At 31.0% G+C, this 20,556-nt stretch overlaps 1 protein-coding gene across 1 annotated transcript; it reads right to left on the reverse strand.

Moving 5' to 3' along the window:
* Window positions 1-11,919: 11,919 nt before the first annotated feature.
* LOC120155986 (14-3-3-like protein B) lies at window positions 11,920-14,903 on the reverse strand. The gene is made up of 4 exons (XM_039167424.1): window positions 14,341-14,903; window positions 13,383-13,505; window positions 12,529-12,645; window positions 11,920-12,151 (listed from the first exon to the last, which is right to left on the reverse strand). The coding sequence occupies exons 1-4, from the start codon at window positions 14,836-14,838 to the stop codon at window positions 12,131-12,133; spliced, it is 759 nt and encodes a 252-aa protein (XP_039023355.1). The 5' UTR covers window positions 14,839-14,903; the 3' UTR covers window positions 11,920-12,130.
* Between the last annotated feature and the right edge of the window lie 5,653 nt (window positions 14,904-20,556).

Genomic DNA, 20,556 nt, shown 5'->3' on the forward strand with positions numbered 1-20,556 from the left:
AAGTGAAATGAACTTACAAATTTGATAAAAAAAGAGTGGAAAACTTGTGAAATTAGAGTGTTAGGATTCGTGTATTATTACATACCGATACAAGAGCGAATCTAACAAGGAGAGCAAGGGATGACGACCAGAGGTGAATCGTGTTGTCGTGGAGCACTGGACGACAGATTTAGAAGGAGGAAATTGGGTTTTAGGAGTGAGGGTTCGAGCAACTGAGGAGGAGAAATAAAATATGGGGTTTGAAAAATATATTTAAAACCTATTTGAAAAGTTGGACGCACTATAAGTTTAGAAACTTTAGTAAGAGTTTTGAAACTTTAGTAAGAGTTTTGAAACTTTAAAACACACTATTTTTGAAAGTTTCAAAACTTCTATGAGATTTTCAAAACTTTAGGTGTTGAAAGTGCAATTTTTCTATTTTTGAGTCCTAAATATATCCTAGATAAGATTCTAATATGTATGAAAATATTGCAAGTTTGAAAGCATATAAAAACAAGATTGAGATAATATGATATTGATTTGAGCATATTTTTTATATGTTTGAACATAGAAAATTACATTTATGCATACTTAGACATTTTTGAAATATTCAAAACTAGTCCAAAATGACATAAAATGACATATATCTCCCCCTCACTTTTTGCATTGGAAAATTATATAGAACTACTCAAGAATCTATAATAATTAATTTTATACTAAAAATTATTTAAAAACATAAAAATTCAAAATTTTGATTAAAGCTTAGGGAAGGCTAGAAAGTCCTAAGTCTCACTTAGGTGTCCAAAATCTTTCTTTATCTAAAGGCTTAGTAAAAATATTATGTATTTGATGCAAAGTATCAACGTATTCTAGAACTGCATCTTTCTTAAGGACACGATCTCTAATGAAATGATGTCTAATTTCAACATGTTTAGTTCTAGAGTGTTTGATAATATTTTTAGTGAGACAAATTGCACTAATAATGTCACATTTAATTGGAATGGTGCCAACATCAATTACATAATCTAAAAGTTGTTTCATCCATAAAACTTGTACACAACGACTACTGGCCAAAATGTATTCTATCTCGATGGTTGATAATGCAACATTATTTTATTTCTTGGAAACTATGAAATTAGCATATTTCTTAGGAATTGACATGTACATAGATGTTTTTTCTATCCAATTTGTAACTTCCAAAATCCAGATCCGAGAAGGCATGCAAGCTAAAGTTTGAGTCTCAATGATACCAAACGCCTAAACTATGAGTGTCTCTAAGGTATCTAAAGATGCTCTTAGTGGAATGAAAATAGGATTCCTTAAGACAAGATTGATATCTAGCACACAAACAAACAATAACATTATATGATCTACTTGTGGCATGGTAAAGCAATGAATCAATCATTGACCTACTTAATTTAACATCTACACATTTACCTTTTTCATCTTTGTCAAGTTTTGTTGAAGTGCTCATGGGAATGGCTTGAAATTTGACATTCTCCAAGCCAAATTTCTTGAGCATATCCTTTATGTATCTAGTTTGATTGATGAAGATACCATATTTCATTTTCTTAATTTAGAGTCCCGATAAGAATGAGAGATCCCCCATCATGCTCATCATAAATTCACCTTACATCAACTTAGAAAATTCTTGACAAATAGCATCATTAGTAGCACCAAATATAATATCATCAATAGAAATTTATACTACTCAAATGCCATTATCTTTTCTTTTAATGAAAAGTGTAATATCCAGGTTCCCTTTAAAAAACATTTGTCAATTATAAAGTTTGATAATTTTTCATACCAAGCTCTAGGAGCTTGTTTCAAACCATACAAAGATTTTGAAAGTTTAAAAACATGGTTTGGAAATTTTGAATCTTCAAAACCGAGAGATTGATCAACATACACTTCTTCATTAATAAAACCATTTATAAAAGTATTTTTAACATCCATTTGATAAAGCTTAAAATTATTAAAACATGCAAAAGCAAGTAATAACCTAATGGCTTCAATTCTAGCTACAACAACATATGTCTCATCAAAATCTATACCTTCTTCTTGAGTGCAACCTTGAGCAACTAGTCTAGCTTTATTCTTCACTATGTTACCATTCTCATCTAGTTTGTTTTCTATAAACCCATTTAGTACATATAGCAAACTTATTGTCTTTAAACTAATGTCTACATTTAAATTCTCTCAAATTGATATAACTCTTCTTGCATAGTCATAATCCAATGTTCATCATTTAATGCTTCTTTGATATTCTTAGGCTCATATGTATGAGATAAATTCAACAAATTTATAAATATTTTTAAAGACGATATAGTGGTTACCTATTTGGATATATCACCCAAAATTTCACAACAGTTTACATAATTGTACTCCCTTAGGTATGAGACCTCCCTTTCCTCTAGCGTTAGATTCTTGAAGGCATCTTGAGTTTTCTCATCCTTTACTTTTTTCAATGATGATTCACCAACTTCATTTGGATTTATGATACCTATGTCATCATCAACACAAGAATCTTTCATCGGAAGGAGATTATCATCGAAAACAACATGAATAGAATCTTTTACCACTAGAGTTCTTTTATTAAAGGCTCGATAAGATTTAGATTTTAAATAATAACCAAGAACAAACTATTCATTGCTTTTTTGCTTCAAATTTACCAATATTATCCTTTTTAATAAAACACTTACACCTAAAGCTTGATCTTTTGTACTTAAGAAAAAAGCCAAGTAAATCTAGAATATTCATTTACCAATACAAATGCATATTATTTTCCACCCAATCAAATAGTTCTAATAGGACCAAAAATATCTATATGGATCAATTGTAATACTATATTAGATAATACATAATTAATAGGTTTAAAAGAAGTCCTTTTATGTTTTCCCTTAGCACATGCATCACAAATCTTATCAAGATCAAATTTTATCTTAGGCAAACCTCTTACTAGATTGGTTTGAAGAAGTTTTTGTAAAACACTCATGGTAGAATGTCCAAGTTTCCTATGCCACAACCAACAATCATGTTCATCTTTAGCAACCAAACATACATTAAAATGTTAATATTATCTAGATGCACCATGTAAATATTTCTTATCCTATGACCAACAAGTATAATCATATTAGATGCAATGTCAACAATTTTGTAACCATTAGACTCAAATAAGACATTATATCCCTTATCACATAATTGACTAATACTAAGTAGGTTATGCTCCAACCCATTCACATATAAAATATTTTCAATAAGAATGAAAGATTTACTACCAATAGAACTGATTCCTTCAATGTGACCTTTTGAGTTGTCACCAAAGGTTACTACTCCTTCCACTTTTAGCTTTAAGCTCCAAGAATCATCTCTTATCATCGACCATGTGTCTTGAGCATCCACTATCAAGGTACCATTTGTAGCAATGCTCCTCATGTACAAACATAGATCAAGTTTTGATTTTTGGTACCTAAATTTTTTGGGTCCATAGGCATTAACTCTCAATAATCATATCCCATTTGGTATCTATTTTTAAGGATATTTTTATCATTATTAGCAATGAGTCCTTTGGAGACCTATATGCTTCTAATAACTTTTCTATATGAGGTTATCTGGTGATTTTCATGTTTGTAATATTTAAATTTATTTTTAACATAGTTAGGTTTTGAATGTTTGCCTTTCTCAAATCTTTTTACCCCAACATGGTTAAAAAAGGATTTAAGATCATCAAGCTTCTTTTGATGATCATAATGAGCCCTTAAAATCAAGTTATACAAATCTTGATTTTTTTTTCAAATTCTTTAAGTTTGATTTGCATATTTTTTACTTGATTTTCAAGTTCAAGATTATTCTTAGAAAGGAGATCATTTTCATTTTTCAATTTGGAAATATTTTTCTTATTTTTAGAAATCATGATCTCAAGTTCTAAGGCTAATTCATCATAAGCATCTTGTAATTCATCAAAAGAATAATTAATTGAAATAGATGAATTAAAGGTTACCTTAGACTCATCTTCTATGGCCATGAGACACAACTTGGCTACTTCTTTCTCTTCATTGGAGGACTCATCATCACTTTATGTAGCTACATGTGTCTTATGTTTCTTCTTGGAGGATACCTTCTTATTCAATTATGGGCATTCGAATTTGCCAAGCCCGAGCTTTTTACACTCAGAGCAAATTATAGGATCCTTCTCCTTGGATTCATTCTTATAACCCTCATTCCTTTGTTGGATTTCATTAATCTCTTAAATCTTTTGGTAAACATTGTCATTTCTTCATTTTTATCTACATCATTTGAGTCACTCTCTTCTTGAGTAAAATTGAGAGAAACACTAATCTTTTTCTTTTTCTTTTCTTTTTTTCTTCATCTTTATTCTCTTGTTCTTGTTCTTCCTTCACCGGTAACTCATGAATAATCAAATACCCAATGAGCTCATCTAGAGTGAGGGTCTTTAGATTCTTTACTTTAACTATGACAGTCTTCTTGGATTGCCATGACTTGGGAAGACTATAGATCATCTTCCTAACAAGTTTCTCATTAGAAATAACTTCTCCAAAGCTTTTGAGACCATTGACAATAACCAAAAATTGATCGATCATGGCTTTAATATCTTTATCCAGTCTCATTTTGAAGTTTTCATAGTTATAATTGAGAAGACTAATTTTAATTTCTCTTACCTCTTTTGTTATTTCATAAGTAACTTAAAGTTTATCCCAAATATCCTTGGAATTGGAACAAGATGATACTCTTTCATATTCGTTAGGGCCAAGTGCACAAAATAGAATGTTCATTGCTTTTGCATTGAGCTGGAACAATTTCTTTTCTTCTTCACTCTACCCCTTTATTTCTCTAGTTGGAGTAGAATGTCCTCTCATCACGATGCTTCATGCTCCTAAATAATTTGCTTGAATGAAGAGATTCATCTTATTCTTCCAATGGGCATAGTTGGTTCCATTAAAGTGTGGAGGCTTATTGATGGGTTAAAAATCACTAACAATGTCGAAACTTAGTGTAGAGGTCATGGATTACTAGAATGATGAATTGACTCTTCAAGGATCTTCTCAAGAGGTTGTTAAACCTTCCAATGAGTCTCTCTCTAATACTAATTTTGAGTCAAATGATCAAGGAATATAGCCAAGAGGGGGATGGATTGACAATAAAAATTTGTTGGAAGCTTTTAAGAGAAATAGGAAAAATGACCCAATGATTTTAGAGTGGTTCAACTTCCTCAATGAAGTATACATCCCCTACCTTATCGTTCACACTAAGGATTTCAATAAATTCACTAATTTATTCTAAGCTTTTAGTAAAAGATGTAACCTTACAAAATACTAAGACTTATACCACAAAATCTTGAGTGTTCAACCCTTCCCAAGAGTAATTACAAATGAAAAAACTTCTAATATCCTTATAAAGATAGATTGTTTGCAAATTAAAGCTCTCATACACACCCAAGAACACTATAATAAAAAATGACAATTAATGGAATAATGTTAAATGAAAGAAAAATACATTTGAATACAAATTTGGCTTCATTTGCTCTTTGATTGTTGGAATAGTTCTCTTGTCTTTTCTTTGTTTTTTGAAGATCCTTTTTATATGCTCTCACTGATTTATATCCATTTGAGATTGTTGGTGGGAGTTTAGAGCCATTTAAAACATTAAATTCGAGCATTAAAGATGACCTACACATGAAGTTTCGAAACTATGAGAAAGTTACGAAACTCTTTAAAAAAGGAAATAATTTTTTTGTCTGTTGAAATCAAAGTTTCGAAACTTCATATAAAACTATTTTTATTTCCTCTTTCGAACTATTTATATTTTGATAAAAATGCAACTTTGAAAATTACTCTAAATTATTTGAATGATATTTTTGACATAATTTGAATTTAGAAAACTTTATTTTCAAGATTGGAAAATTTTAAAGACTTAAAATTAGTTTTACAAAAGTTAATATATATAAATATATATTATGTTATATTAAAATCATTCATGTTTATCACACTCCAAGTTATTTAAAAAAATAATACATCCCTTTAATGTAATAATTAATATTTTCAAAATATTCTCTTAATTCCATTAAAATTTACATAAATTAACTTTTGAAGGTTAATAAAATTGTATTAAACGTAAACCTTTAATCCAGTAATTATATATATATATATATAGCAATTTAGTTATTTAAAAGAGTTTGTCAAAAATTATGAATGTTACAATATTAATTTGATTCTAGAGTATTTTATTGTATCATAATTACTTTTGAACTATTTTGTATTCATATAAAACTTGAGCATGATCGCATTATGATTAACTTTTAGAGATAAAATAACATTAACCTTTGAATTTGATATTTTTGCTCAACTTAGTCCCTAATATTTTTAAGCACATTAGTCCAAAAATTTAAATTTCAACACCCATTTTAGTAAGTTTTTTGTGTAAACTACACATTTACCTCCAACTATCACTTTTGTTCTGTTTCATTTTGGTCACCTGTCATTAAAAATTAGCGATGCTGTTGACATATCACCATAAGATATTGCAACACTATCATTAAAATAAATAAATATGTCAAGTCAGTAATTCTATCAATTTTTTAATGATGAGTGTCCGAAATGAAATTAAAAACATGATGTTAGGTATGATTTAAAAAAATAACTGGGTGACTAAAACAAAACAAAAGTAATAACTGAGGCACTAAACGTGTAGTTTACCCTAAAATATATTACATGGAATTTAAAAACAATCTAAACTTATATATAAATAGTTGATTGACCACGACATCACGTCTTAACATCATTAAGAAAAATATACTAAAATGTGATAAAATCCAAGTTATAGGATTTATTTAGAAAATATGAAAAGAAAATTAAAAAATGGGTTAAGATTCACTTACACAATGTAAAACATTTTAGTTTTACATAGATTTAGGACCGTTGGGTCAGTGCAAATAGATGACTTAAATTGACTCCTTTTTTCCAAGTGAATATCTTCACATATCCTACTGTTAATATGAGTCATCTATTTTCACCTATCAAATGGTCCTAAATCTGTGTACAATGAAAAGAGTTTTACATTGTGTAACTGGATCCTTTCCCTTAAAAAATTATCATTTTTTTTCAATCGTGTATAATATTTTCACTAAGGTTGGCTTTGGGTTGGGTTTAAGATTACCATGAATGCAAGATTTTGATATGAGATTATCATGTTTGGCGCAAAAACATATATGTTCATATTTGACTTAGAATGATGTAAGTATGATGGCATTTACATGTGACATGGTAATTATTATGGAATTATAAGGGTATATTTGACATTTTATATTTAATGAATTTATAATTCATTTTGATTATTTAAATGAAAAATGCCTTATTAGTTTAATATAGAATTTTCAAGATTTAAGTTCACTTTGCTTTCTATTGCCATGGCTTTTCTAAGAATGTGATCAAAATCGAGAACAAAGCAAGCCAAAAGCTAAGGACAAAGTGCAAAAGTGAGGATTATATAGTTAAATAAAGTTTGCAAGCTAAGTATATCAGGTGAGCGTATTACTATTTTTATACTATCGTATTTGGTATGAGGAGATAATATTTTATTTTATTAATCAAATACCAAAATGCTATATTCTTTCAAATGAACCATAAACATTTTGAATAACATGTTGAATATTTTTACATTGTGGTTCTTTATTTATTAAAATTAATCATTTTTAATAGTTTGAGTGATCATAAGATAATATTTTTTAGAATTTTTTTAATCATTGATAATATATACATCTAAAAATGTAATTACTCAAATTTAAAACTTGTAAAAATAATGATATTCCTCTTCATCTCCGAAGTCGATAGATTTTTACCAAAGATAATCGTAATATTTCATTAACCACGTGAGTTAATAAAATAACCCAAGAATATGGATTAGATTCCTTAAAACTTTATCCGAAAAAGCCCAAAGGAAGACAAAATATTTTTATAATGGACTCATCACCTTGAGGTGACGAGTTCATTTGGATATTATTTTTTAATGGACACCGATGAGTGAGCCCATGTGGGGTGTTGAAATACTATAATAAATGAGACTCGTCACCTCCATTAAATTTTTTTAAAAAAAATAAAAAAAAATTAAATTTTAAACCTTTAAAAAATTAATTGAACTCGTCACCTTCCATCAAATTCAAAAAATATAGTCGTTTATAGTCGTTGGTCAACGGGCAACAACAACAATTACTTGGAAAACGATCATCATGGAACTTGTCACCTAGAGGTTACGAGTTTCGTCGTATTAAAATTAAAATAAATTAATTTAAATATAAATTAATTAAAAAGTAAATTAATAATTTTATTAAAAAAAATATTTGCAAACTAGTACATAATAAAATTTATTTATATTTTCTAAGTTCTTGACGATACCGAGAAGTAGTTGAATGATAATGGCACAAGGCTCGTCGAGTACGTCAGTGTCGTCAGCCTTGATTGTCATCGTTTTCATCTTCATCTTGGTTTCGTTGTTCAAAAGGAAATGTACTTAACACACTCTGAGATCCATCTTCGAAATACGGTGATGTGCTTATGGTATTTGATTCGATCATTGTCGTTACTGAATCAACTTGGCTACTACTTTGTTGACCATATATAATATGATCTCATTCACCCTGACCCACATGTTCTAACTGTTGCTGTTACCCGTTAACCAATGGTTATAAATGACTATATTTTTTGAATTCGATGGTGACGGGTTCCATTATTTTTTAAGGTTTAAAATTTAAGTTATTTTCATAATTTTTTAAAAAATATTTTTAATGGAATCGTCACCTCCATTTATTACAATAATTTAATGCCTTACGTGGGGCCCACTCATCGGGATCCATTAAAAAATAATATCCAAGGGAACTCGTCTGGTGTACTATAGCATTTTCCCTATTGCCCAAAATAAAAAGCCGGGTGCCCTATAACCCGAAATAAATACCTAAATGACCTATTGGGCCAAAATAACCCAGAATCGTTGGTCTTAGTTCAATGTTTGGGCTCAAGTTATATATCAACCCACCTTGTCCGGTCGTAGGCCCCGACTCCTGTTAAAATTTATATATTCGATATAATTTTGGTTTAATAATATTTTGGTTCATGTAAAAATAAATATTTAAATTTAAAAATATTAAATATTTAATCAAGTAAGGGTTAAACTAAAGAATGATAAGTTTGTATTCTCAAATTTTTGGTCTAATTACAATTTAAGTCATTTTAAGTTTAAATATTAGACAAATTAGAAGTTGCTTTTTTGAGTTTTAAGTTTTGATTTATTTTTAATTTAGGGTGAATACAAGGTAATATATGGACAAAGACTTTTAACTATTTGACAATGAACGTTCATACCCCTATATACGTTCTTGAACTCGAGATTGTACAAAGACTTTCAAATATTTGACAATAAACGCTCGTACCCTTACATACGTGCTTGGACTCGGGACCTCAATGATAACAACAATCTCTTAAACAGTAAGGTTGCTTGTTCATGGTGAATTTCGAGTTTAAATACTTAGTAAGTTTTTATATATATTTTAAATAATCTAATATTTCGACCACTGTCAATATTTAATTCTGGCTCATGTCAATATTTAATTCTGGCTCCGATCGTGTGAGCTCGTGGCTGCCAACTTCCGGCGCCAGTCGTTTTCATTTCAAATAAGTTCAACCGCAAATAAGTTCAAACCCCAAATAGAAAATTCCACCCAAAATATTTTCCATTTCGTTTTCTTGTCATCCAAGCACATATAAACCTTGAGCCAGCTGCCGTCCGATACTAACAAAACCACCCGAACCAACTCCGACTCATCCCAAGTGCCGGCCCTGGCCCCTGTGATCGGAGTTTTGTATTTGTCGACGCAAAAGCTTGCTTTTTGTAGCGACAGTCCCGTCTTACCAAGCTGGTGCACAGACTCAATGGAACTACTATAAGGTATAAAGCCTTATACTATACCTCGCAATAGTTCGAATCGTTGTTTTTGTACGTAGATCGATGTCGGTATGATGAATTTTGGGGAAAAATCGAGCGTACCCCATCTGCAACTCCGATTAACAGGGATAAATGTGTTTGTACCTATACATATCTGATCTTCTTTGTTACGTAAACATGTTGTAATGTGTGAGTGAATCATCAACAAGCAAAGCCACACAGCTGAGAAATACATTCAGATTATATCGATTGACAGCTATGAATTTTGGTTCATGGGGTTTGTACACTACGACGGCGCCGTTAAAAATCTCCAGCGAGCGTTGCAGCCCCGTAGCTTGTAATGTCCCGGGAAGGTTACTTTGATGTAGATAGAACCGATGTTGAGCCAGATTTGCCATTGTTGAATTATCCTGCACATGTTTTACATTGCATTTATTTTGAGACACTTCGATATTCCATTGTTTCTTACACATCAATTTAATGTCAAACTCTTCATTAATAAAGTTCAATCCTTATAGGACTATTCTTATCTAATTGACCAACTACAATGGCTTTGAGTTTGGGGGCATAGTTTTCCTTTATGAGAGGATGATTGCATGATATCGAACGCCATGTTTAGTGTCAATCAAAAAAAAAAAATCAATATTTTTTTCAATAGTATTTGATTTATTAATCGATTAATCCGGATCGAGAATTGTAAAGGTCCGTTAATGCATTTGAGCATTGAATTAGACCTTTTAAAAACTATGAACAAAAATCGAATTAGACCTTTTAAAATAATTTTGGTCAAAGTTTAAAATATTGACTTTTGAACAATCTATAAGAGACAATTTTAATAGGACAGATGGAGCAATTTGATTCGATTATTAATTTCTTTTACTTTAACTTTAATTTTGACAATTAACTTTTATATAAAATAATTTTATTTTATTATTTTTAACATTACTTGATAAATTTTCCAACTGTTTTTAAATATAAAAACTTAAATTACATGTTAAATGATTTAAATTAATGATAATAAATTCGATATTCAAGTATATTAAACTTGTGAACTATAAATTGTTTAAGTGCCAGTTTAATATGACTTTTGAAAAGTAACTTTTAAAAGTATTGTAAAAACACACTTTTAAAAGTGTTGTACAAAAGTGTGATTTAAAATTTAACTTTTTGAAATTACGGTTCAAAAGTAAGTTTGAAAAAAATAAAATATCTATTATATACATTATATTGTAAATTAAAAATATAACATTTAAATTATATTTACGTTTATATTTGAATCATATTAATTTAAACTATAATATATGAATTATATAAATTTAAACTATAATAAAATATAAAAATACAAATAAAAATATAATTATGATAAAAATATATTTTATATAACTCACTATTAATATTTTAATATATAAATCATGAATTTTACTTATTTTTAAATAATTAAAATAAATTATTAAAAATAATAAATTATTTTTTAAAGATGTTAGTATTAAATTAGTAAAATAAAATGAAAATACATATTTGAGTGGAACTTATGCATTAATAAAGTAAAACTTATAATTTGTTTCCAAAAGCAAAGTTAAAAATGAAAAAGCTATAAATCCTAACTTTTACGGTTTATTTCAAACCATCATTTTCACTGTAATTTTTTTTTTATATTTTACTCGTTTGACATCGATTTTGCGGTTAAAACAAACTTTTTTTTTAACTAAAAGTGCTTTTAAAAAGTATTACCAAACGAACTCTAAATACGACGACTGAATTTGATTTTTTTTTCTCTATTTCTTAGCTCGGTCCTAAATATACCTAAGTAGAAAAAGTAGCCAAAATATTAAATAAAAAATAACATAATTTTAATCTTCTAAAGAAATAATCTAACCTGACTTGGACGACAGTCCATATTATCCTACTAGATGCATGTTCACCCCAAGTAATTATATTCATCTTGCTTTACCAAATTCAAAAGCGATGCAGTAACTGTGAAATGAAGATAAAAACAAAAACAAAAATGCTACCCTAATGAAAATCACTTACAAATTCCAAAAAGCGAGTTCAGCAAGGAGTATAGCATCATTGCCATGGGTTACTTCCCATTTTTTGAAATTACACACTTTAATCAGAGTAAACAAATGACGTTCAAAGCCCACCTCTTTCAGCTGAAGAATAGGACGGATCAGTGATCACTGCCAGTTTAACACGCCTTCTACGGCTCATCTAACTGGTCCTGCATGACAATGAACATCACACCGAGTTAGGCATGTGTCAGAATCCCCTTTAACATGGAATTCATGTGTGCGAGTGAGCAAGTGAGCGTGATGTTGTTTAGGGGGAATCAGCAAAATGTCAGTTGAATTAGGATAGGAAAACAAGCGGAAAGAAGTTGAAACTCAAGAAAACGTATGATTATGAGAAACCTAATTTCTCTGTTAATTCTAGGCTTTCTTGCAAGTAAAGTTACTCTGCTTTCTTGCAAATAAAACTCTATCCCTAGCCTTAGATTTAAACCCTAACTAATAATCTTTGACCAGTCCAGAAATAGAATAGGCTAGTACAATTAGAAATATCTTGCATCAGAGGGGAAGGGGGAGCGAGGGCAATGACCTGCACATCCGAAGTCCAGAGAGTAAGGTTATCCCTTAGCAGTTGCATAATGAGAGTGCTGTCCTTGTACGACTCTTCTCCCAGCGTATCAAGGTCAGCGATGGCTTCCTCGAATGCCTTTTTTAGAAAGAAAAACAAGCAATGTTTAATGAATATCCAAAATTAATTTATGATTTATTCTTAAATCTTACTATGACCAGCAACCATGCATCAACACCAAACAAGATTCCAAAAAATTGTTTTGAAACAAATTAAGATCTTTACACAATGATTTCAGAGGTTGGCCTCATTCCATTTATTCCCACCCACCCCCCCAAAAAAAAGAAAGATGATAGTGGGAAAATGGCAAACAATTCTTCACCTCCTAGCATAAATCTAATGAAATTTCGAAAAATTTTGGGCTAATTTGTTCCCAACCTAACTTCAACATCAAGTTTTTTTCAAGTTTGTTCACTGACCTATCATCATAAGAAACGACAGTTAACTACGTTGTTTTGACTCATCATTTTTCTTGAATATCAACCCTCCAGATATATTGAGCACTTTCTTGTTAAGGATTTGTTTTAGTAGATCTGCATAAAAAAAACATATTGATTATAGCTAATACCTAATTAACACTAGTTTCATCCCGAGTTCACAAATTTCAAAATTGTGTTTATAAGGTAATAGAATGATTAGAATCAAACAAATGTGAAAATGGAGCTATGTTCACAATCAACTGAACAAAACATTACTTGTCGCTTGAATTTAACTAATGATTTCAAATTTTGATGTATTACGCTCCAGATTAAATTAAACAGTGGATTTATTGTAAAATTCATGATAATATGGTAAAAAAACTGAGGAAAACGCACCTGTTTAGCCATGCTACATGCCTTATCAGTCTGATTTAGAATCTCATAGTAGAACACCGAGAAATTCAGAGCTAGCCCCAATCTTATCGGATGCGTTGATGCTAGATCCGCCAGTGCAATGTCCTTCATTCAATACAACAAAACAAATAAAATCCGACTTGAAAAAAGATGCAAAAATCTTTTTTTTTTAAATTAAGCCCTAAGGGTGCGTTTGGTTCACGGAATATAAGATTACCAGTGGGAATGTAAGATTACCAAGGAATAGCATTACTGGGAATGTTGTATTTTGTGTTTGGTTGGCTTAGCAGGAATGTAAGATTACCGTGTTTGGTTAAAGGAATAAAAGATTATTGGAATGTATATTTGACCAAATTGTCCTAATTATATATTTGTGTAATATTACAAGTTGGAAAATATTTATATATTTTCTTTAAAAAAATTAAATTCATAATATTTATATTTTTTTACAAAATTAAAATAAAAAAAGTTTAATGAAAGGGTAAAATTTTATTTAAACCCTTGACTTTATATAAAATTTTAATTATAGATTTTTTTTGTAAATCTAAAATAATTTAAGGATAAATTTGTAATTTAACATTCGTAAAATTTTTATTATTTGATGACAGAATAAATATATTTTTGAAAAAAAATAAAAATTTAAGGGCATTTTAGTCCAAAACGCCGGTAATCCAACAATACCTAAGAAAAGGGAGGTAATGACATTCCCGGTAATATACCCCAAAAAATCCACTATTGGTAATCTTACATTACCGGGAATAGGATTCCCGGGCTAACCAAACGGGGGAATGTGGATTCCATTCCCATGGGAATCCCACATTCCCCAATCCAAACACCCCCTAACAGTAAAATCATAATCTCCCAAGTCAAGCATCAAAATAGTACAATAAGATTCAATTAAACTATTTAGTCAAAGCTTGAGATGGAGTTCAAAAGTTACCTGAGCAGCCTTGTAAGACAACATGGTATCCTCAGCGGTAGCTTTCCTCTCATCACCAGCCTTAAACTCCGCCAAATAGCGATGATAATCTCCTTTCATCTTCAAATAGAAAACCTTCAACTCACTGGCAGTAGCAGAAGGGATCAGATTCGATTCCAGTAAAGTCAAGATACTAGCGCAAACATCTGACAACTCAGATTCAATCTTCGATCTATACTCCTTGACGAGCACAACGTGTTCCTCGTTCTTTCGACCTTCTTCTTTCTGCTCGATTGAAGAAACGATTCTCCACGCGGCGCGTAGGGATCCGATCACATTTTTGTAGGCGACAGAGAGAAGGTTCCTTTCCTCGACGGTTAGTTCGCCGGCTGGAGTTGAGCCGAGGACCAGCTTTTGCATGAACTGAACCATCTCCTCGTAGCGCTCGGCTTGTTCGGATAGCTTGGCTAAGTAAACGTATTGGTCGCGGCTCAGGTTATCGGGGACAGTCTTCGCCATTTTCCGAAATCGGTAGAGCTTCCGATGGAAAGAACCGTCTTTTTCTTACTTTGAGGTTGGTATTTTTGGGGGGCCGCTGAAGGTCTGAAGTTTTGAAGAGCTTTTATGTGGTCAAACTAAACAAAAGTCCATATACTAAGTATGTATTTCGAATTTAGTCCTTTTACTATAATTTTCATCATTTTAGTTTCCTATCTTTTAAAATGTAAATGTTTACCTTTTAACCTTGATGTATTTTTTCCTTTTAACTCCTTAAAATAATTTATCATTATTTATTTTCAAAATTTGATATTTTTTTAACCTTTGAAATACAAAAATATATAAAATCTTCAAGGATGGACAGAAGAGACAACTCGAACTATTGTCCCCATAAAAATTTTAAATTATCATATATTTTAGACGTTTCTTTATATTTTCTATTGATAATTTATTTTTTTACCCTAAAATTTTATAGGTTCATCTCTTTTTAAAATTTTAGAAGTTCACCCCTAACATAAAATTGTACATTCGTCCCTTATAATATTTACACAACTATATAACATAAATATTTTAAAATAGATGTGTTATGTCACCATATATTTTAAAAATTAATCATATCAAATTATTGTTCATAATTGATGAAAAAGTTGGTCTGAAAATTAAATACATATTCATAGTAGTATCAAATAAATGGAGGGAGCAAACCAGTCTAAATGCATATATAGGACCTTTTGTAAAATTTAACCTTTCACGCCTAGTTTAGGAGGCTAAAATGGTAATTGAGAAAATGAGATTAGAACAATTATTGTTCGTTTGTTGGGTGTTATTTTTAAAATAGATACTGATTACGAGTCGAGAAAAGTGGTACTGATTTGAAAAGTAATGGGAAATTTAAAAATGGAATTCCGGAGATAAGATTAACATTTTTGGTAAGTGGGACCCAACCCAGCTCGAAACGGTGCGTTTCAAGAATGGTAATGCCTCTTGCTCAGTCTATCCAAAGCCATAGTCTTCTATCGTTCTCTTTCTTTTGGCGGCTTTCATTCAGCTCCAAGCAGGCAAACAAATAAAAAATATGAAGTCTAATTTTCCGACTTATTAGTAAATTGGCCCTAAAACTATATTTTAACTTTCACATTGGTCCTTAAAGTTTTTTTAATCGATAGTGATACTTAAATTATTGTTTTTTTTCTCGTGTCACCCCAAAAGTGTATATCACCTAATAAAAACACATCACATAACCTACGACATAACTTTATTGATTGTTATTGTTTTAGGGTACATGATGTGATCCCAATCAGCTCTAACTTTCGTCTTGATCTGATTATATCATTGAAGTTCACCAAGGCTGATTCAAAGGGAGTTCTACCTTACTTCATCATATACCATTTTATCATATGTTTGTATTTACCTCTTAGGATATGCTTATCATATGATATCCATTGCATGAATTTGCATGAGTTTTATTAGTTGCAAGACATTCAATGCATTAATAAATATGTTGTTCATTAAGCATGCATTGCATTTAAGCATGTATTTCATTTAGGGAATAGTTCATTTATGCATCTAGTTATTTAATAAACTACTTCATTCATGCATTTAGTTCATTGAAATGTTATTTCATTAATCAAACTAACTCTTAATTATCCCATGCATATTACATGTTATGATTGAATAAAGTTTATCTTTGTGTCTAGGTGCATGAGAGAAGTCGAACGGTTTCAACAGATGCAAGAATGCCAGTCAGAATGTATTTTAATTCTGGATGTGATGCAGATGTTTTTGGGCCCAGAAATCAATTGGACATTATTCATCTATCTCTTAGCTATTCAACGCCTTTTGAATCACCTCAATCCGATATCGGGAGCTTGAGATATGATCGAATTACTAAAGGAAGTGCAGGCTGGCATTTTCATTACGGGAATTTCATGCATGGATTATTTGGATGAGTTTGACCCAAGGAAGAGTCCTTTCATCTTCTACCAAGATACAAGCAATTGAAGGCTATCTTAATTCTTCTATTCAAAGCAATTCAAGGATTAATTCTTTTTATCTTTTCAAGGCTGTTCATATTCTTGGAGAGACAATGCATTCAATCCTTCATAATTCACCTATTCAAGTCTTACTTATCATTCTTTGAAGGCTATCCACTTGCTACCAAGGAACAAGCAATGAAGGCTGATTTTATTTCATTTAATCATCAAATTAAGTGATAAAATCAGCAAGGAATTTGAAGAGACAAGCTGATTTGGACATGTAGGATGTCCACATTCATCCTATGGCTTCATTTAACCTCTTTTCTTCCCTTTGCAAGCAAAGAAAGGTAGCCCAAGAGTCACCCCTCATTCTTGGACGAAATTAAGGCCATATTCAACTTTAAATTATCTAGATTCATCCCCAAATGATCTAGAATATTCATCCAACTTTGAACATAAGAAGACAAAGCATTCAAGTGCATTTTATTGCTAAATTGATGAGAATGTTATAATCTTTTGAGTCTTTTCATATGCTTCTTAGATATACTATAAATAGGCACCTTTGGGATCATTTGTAGACACAATTTGATTTATGAAAACACTTTGAAAGATTGCTTTTATTTTAGTTCTTGGATTAGAACTCTATCGGTTTCTGTTGGTCTTGAAGTCTTTATCCAATTCATCTTGTTATAGCGTTGGTTCCTAGCTCTACTCTATAGCTAGTGGTCACGTTCCACCCTCTATCACTTCGATTCCATCTTTATTATATTGTTGGTTCCTAACTCACATATAGTTAGAGGGTCACAATCCATCCTTTGAATTACTATCATTCTCCACGCCAACCACAAACATCCTTCGCCATTTTTGTTACATCCATTCAACCATTATCACCACTACACCTCTTTCATTTACAATCCACTTCACCGCAATTCTTTCATTTACAATCCACTTCAACTTTACTCTATCATTTCCATTACTTTCATACATATATTTATATATATATTTCCCTTCTTATAACGTTGTTTGTACATTTTCAGTCTTCAATCAAAGCACTGCGAAGTTCTTACTAGAATCACGATCGGGCAACATCGTATATGACTCGGAACTCATAAACGATATCATATCATTTGATATCAGAGCTAGCCTATTCAGTAAGCATATCATTTCATTTTCTCTCTCTCGGGTTAGTAAAAAATAAAAAAAAATCAGAAAAAGTTGAAAAAAAAGAAAAGAAAAGAAAAATTTAAAGAGGGCGAGAGCAATCTTTTTCATCTTTGAAAAAATAATTAAGAAGGTTTCGTATTTGTTTCATCATTTGTTTCATTATCTTTACGATTTCATTACTTATTCTCGTCTTCGTTCTTTCTTGTAGCCATTTCTTTCTTTACCAACATTATTCTCCAACCGCCACAATTGTTTCAGCCGAAGTCTACGAGATGCCTTGTAAACCTCGAGGGAGTTCCACAAGAACTTTAAAGGAAAGCAAGAGCGGTAAAAGGCAAGAGTGTACGTTAAGGGTAAAAAAGCCATCCCGAGTGAAACACGAGAGGAGAGACTTTTCTTTGGAGTGTATTGGTGAGATTTTTTTGTTGGTGAGGTTTATTTTCATCTGTATTAATCTTTTCTTTTCATTATGCCTCAAAGGTATACAAGACCAAATGATTATACAAGAGACAACGTACGAGATTTTACATCGAATTCTCAATTTCAAGATTTCAATCAAGAAATGAGGAGTTTGCTCAAAAAGTATATCAACCCAATCTCAAAGAAGTTAGATCGAATAATCAAAAAAGGTTCTTGTTCACAAACACCTCCACCGAAGATCAAAAGGCAAGTAAAGAGGAGAGGCGACACTCGACATGTTTATAATTCTACATCCAATTGGAGTGAAAGATCTTACAAGAAGGATCCCAATTTTCAAAAAAGAAGAAATTTCAGAAGTTCAACGCGGAGTGAGCTAAGAAATTTTGCATCTTTCAATCCAGAAAGTCTATCTCGTCTTCAAGTGTGTTTTGATAATTTTGGCAAAAACACAATTGCAAGAACAACTACAAAATGAAAGTGTTTGTAAAAAAGAAGGAGAAATAAAAGTTGAAAAAGACATTGGGAGCAAAGAAAATAAATTTTGTGAAAAAATTGGGAAAGATGAGATTTTCGAAGAAAAAGAGTGACATTGAAAAAGAAATTCAAAAAGAACATGAGAGTGAAAATGATGAGTTTGAAAAAGAAATTGTTTGTGCAAAAAAAATGTGTCAAATTTCATTTTGCACTAACAAACTTAACCATTCTTCTTCTATTCTTGAATTTTCATTGTTGCAGGATGATGACTTCAAGAGACATTTCAAACACATTGCCAATCCTAAAGATGATCGAACATCGTCCATGCTTTAATCATGTTTCAAAGGAGGATCCAATAAAGTTTTCTATCACCAAGGAACCAGTGCCCAATAATCATCAAGCATCCTCCATGGTTAGATTTTTCCATTTCTTTTGTTATTGAATTATTTACTTCTAACTTTGATTTACTTTTCAGAGAGATGATTCAAAAACAAGGAATTGATGTATTGAGTTGTGAGGATAAGTTTCTTTGCAATCTTGAGATTAAATTACCACTCTCCATTTTTCAAATAGATGATTTGAAGCAAAGGCTATTCACCTACTCAAGAGCCATCATATGGAAGGGCACAAAGATTAAAGGAGATGGTGTAACCTACCTACTTGAAGGAGTTCAAAGGTCAAGACTCTTCACCCACCCTCATGATAATTCAAAGGAACACAAAGAAGGAGTGCAAGAACATATACCTATTTGGATGAACAACATGGAAATGAAGTGCACAAGCAAGCAAAACTTAATTCCAAAGAATTGTGTTTGTGCAAAACAAGAATGAAGAAGTTCCCAGCTAAAAGGAAGTCGAGATTTTTTCCTTTTGTAGCAAGAATCAATTTGGGGACAAATCGTTTTAAAGAGGGAGGGAATGATGTGATCCCAATCAGCCCTAACTTTCGTCTTGATCTGATTATATCATTTAAGTTCACCAAGGGTGATTCAAAGGGAGTTCTACCTTACTTCATCCTATACCTGCTTATTTATGCACTATATTTTATCATATGTTTGTATTTACCTCTTAGGATATGCTTATCATATGATATCATCCATTGCATGAATTTGCATGAGTTTTATTAGTTGCATGACATTCATTGCATTTAATAAATATGTTGTTCATTAAAGCATGCATTGCATTTAAGCATGTATTTTATTTAGGGAAGTAGTTCATTTATGCATCTAGTTATTTAATAAACTACTTCATTCATGCATTTAGTTCATTGAATAATGTTATTTCATTAATCAAACTAACTCTTAATTATCCCATTCATATTTACATGTTATGATTGAATAAAGTTTATCTTGTGTCTAGGTGCATGAGAGAAGTCGAACGGTTTCAACAGATGCAAGAATGCCAGTCAGAATGTATTCTAATTCTGGATGTGATGCAGATGTTTTTGGGCCCAGAAATCAATTGGATATTATTCATCTATCTCTTAGCTTTTCAACGCCTTTTGAATCACCTCAATCCGATATCGGGAGCTTGAGATATGATCGAATTACCAAAGGAAGTGCAGGCTGGCATTTTCATTACGGGAATTTCATGCATGGATTATTTGGATGAGTTTGATCCAAGGAAGAGTCCTTTCATCTTCTACCAAGATACAAGCAATTGAAGGCTATCTTAATGCTTCTATTCAAAGCAATTCAAGGATTAAT

Source organism: Hibiscus syriacus, unplaced genomic scaffold (genome assembly GCF_006381635.1).
Source record: "Hibiscus syriacus cultivar Baekdansim isolate YM2019G1 unplaced genomic scaffold, ASM638163v2 tig00111210_pilon, whole genome shotgun sequence".
Classification (NCBI taxonomy): domain Eukaryota; kingdom Viridiplantae; phylum Streptophyta; class Magnoliopsida; order Malvales; family Malvaceae; genus Hibiscus; species Hibiscus syriacus.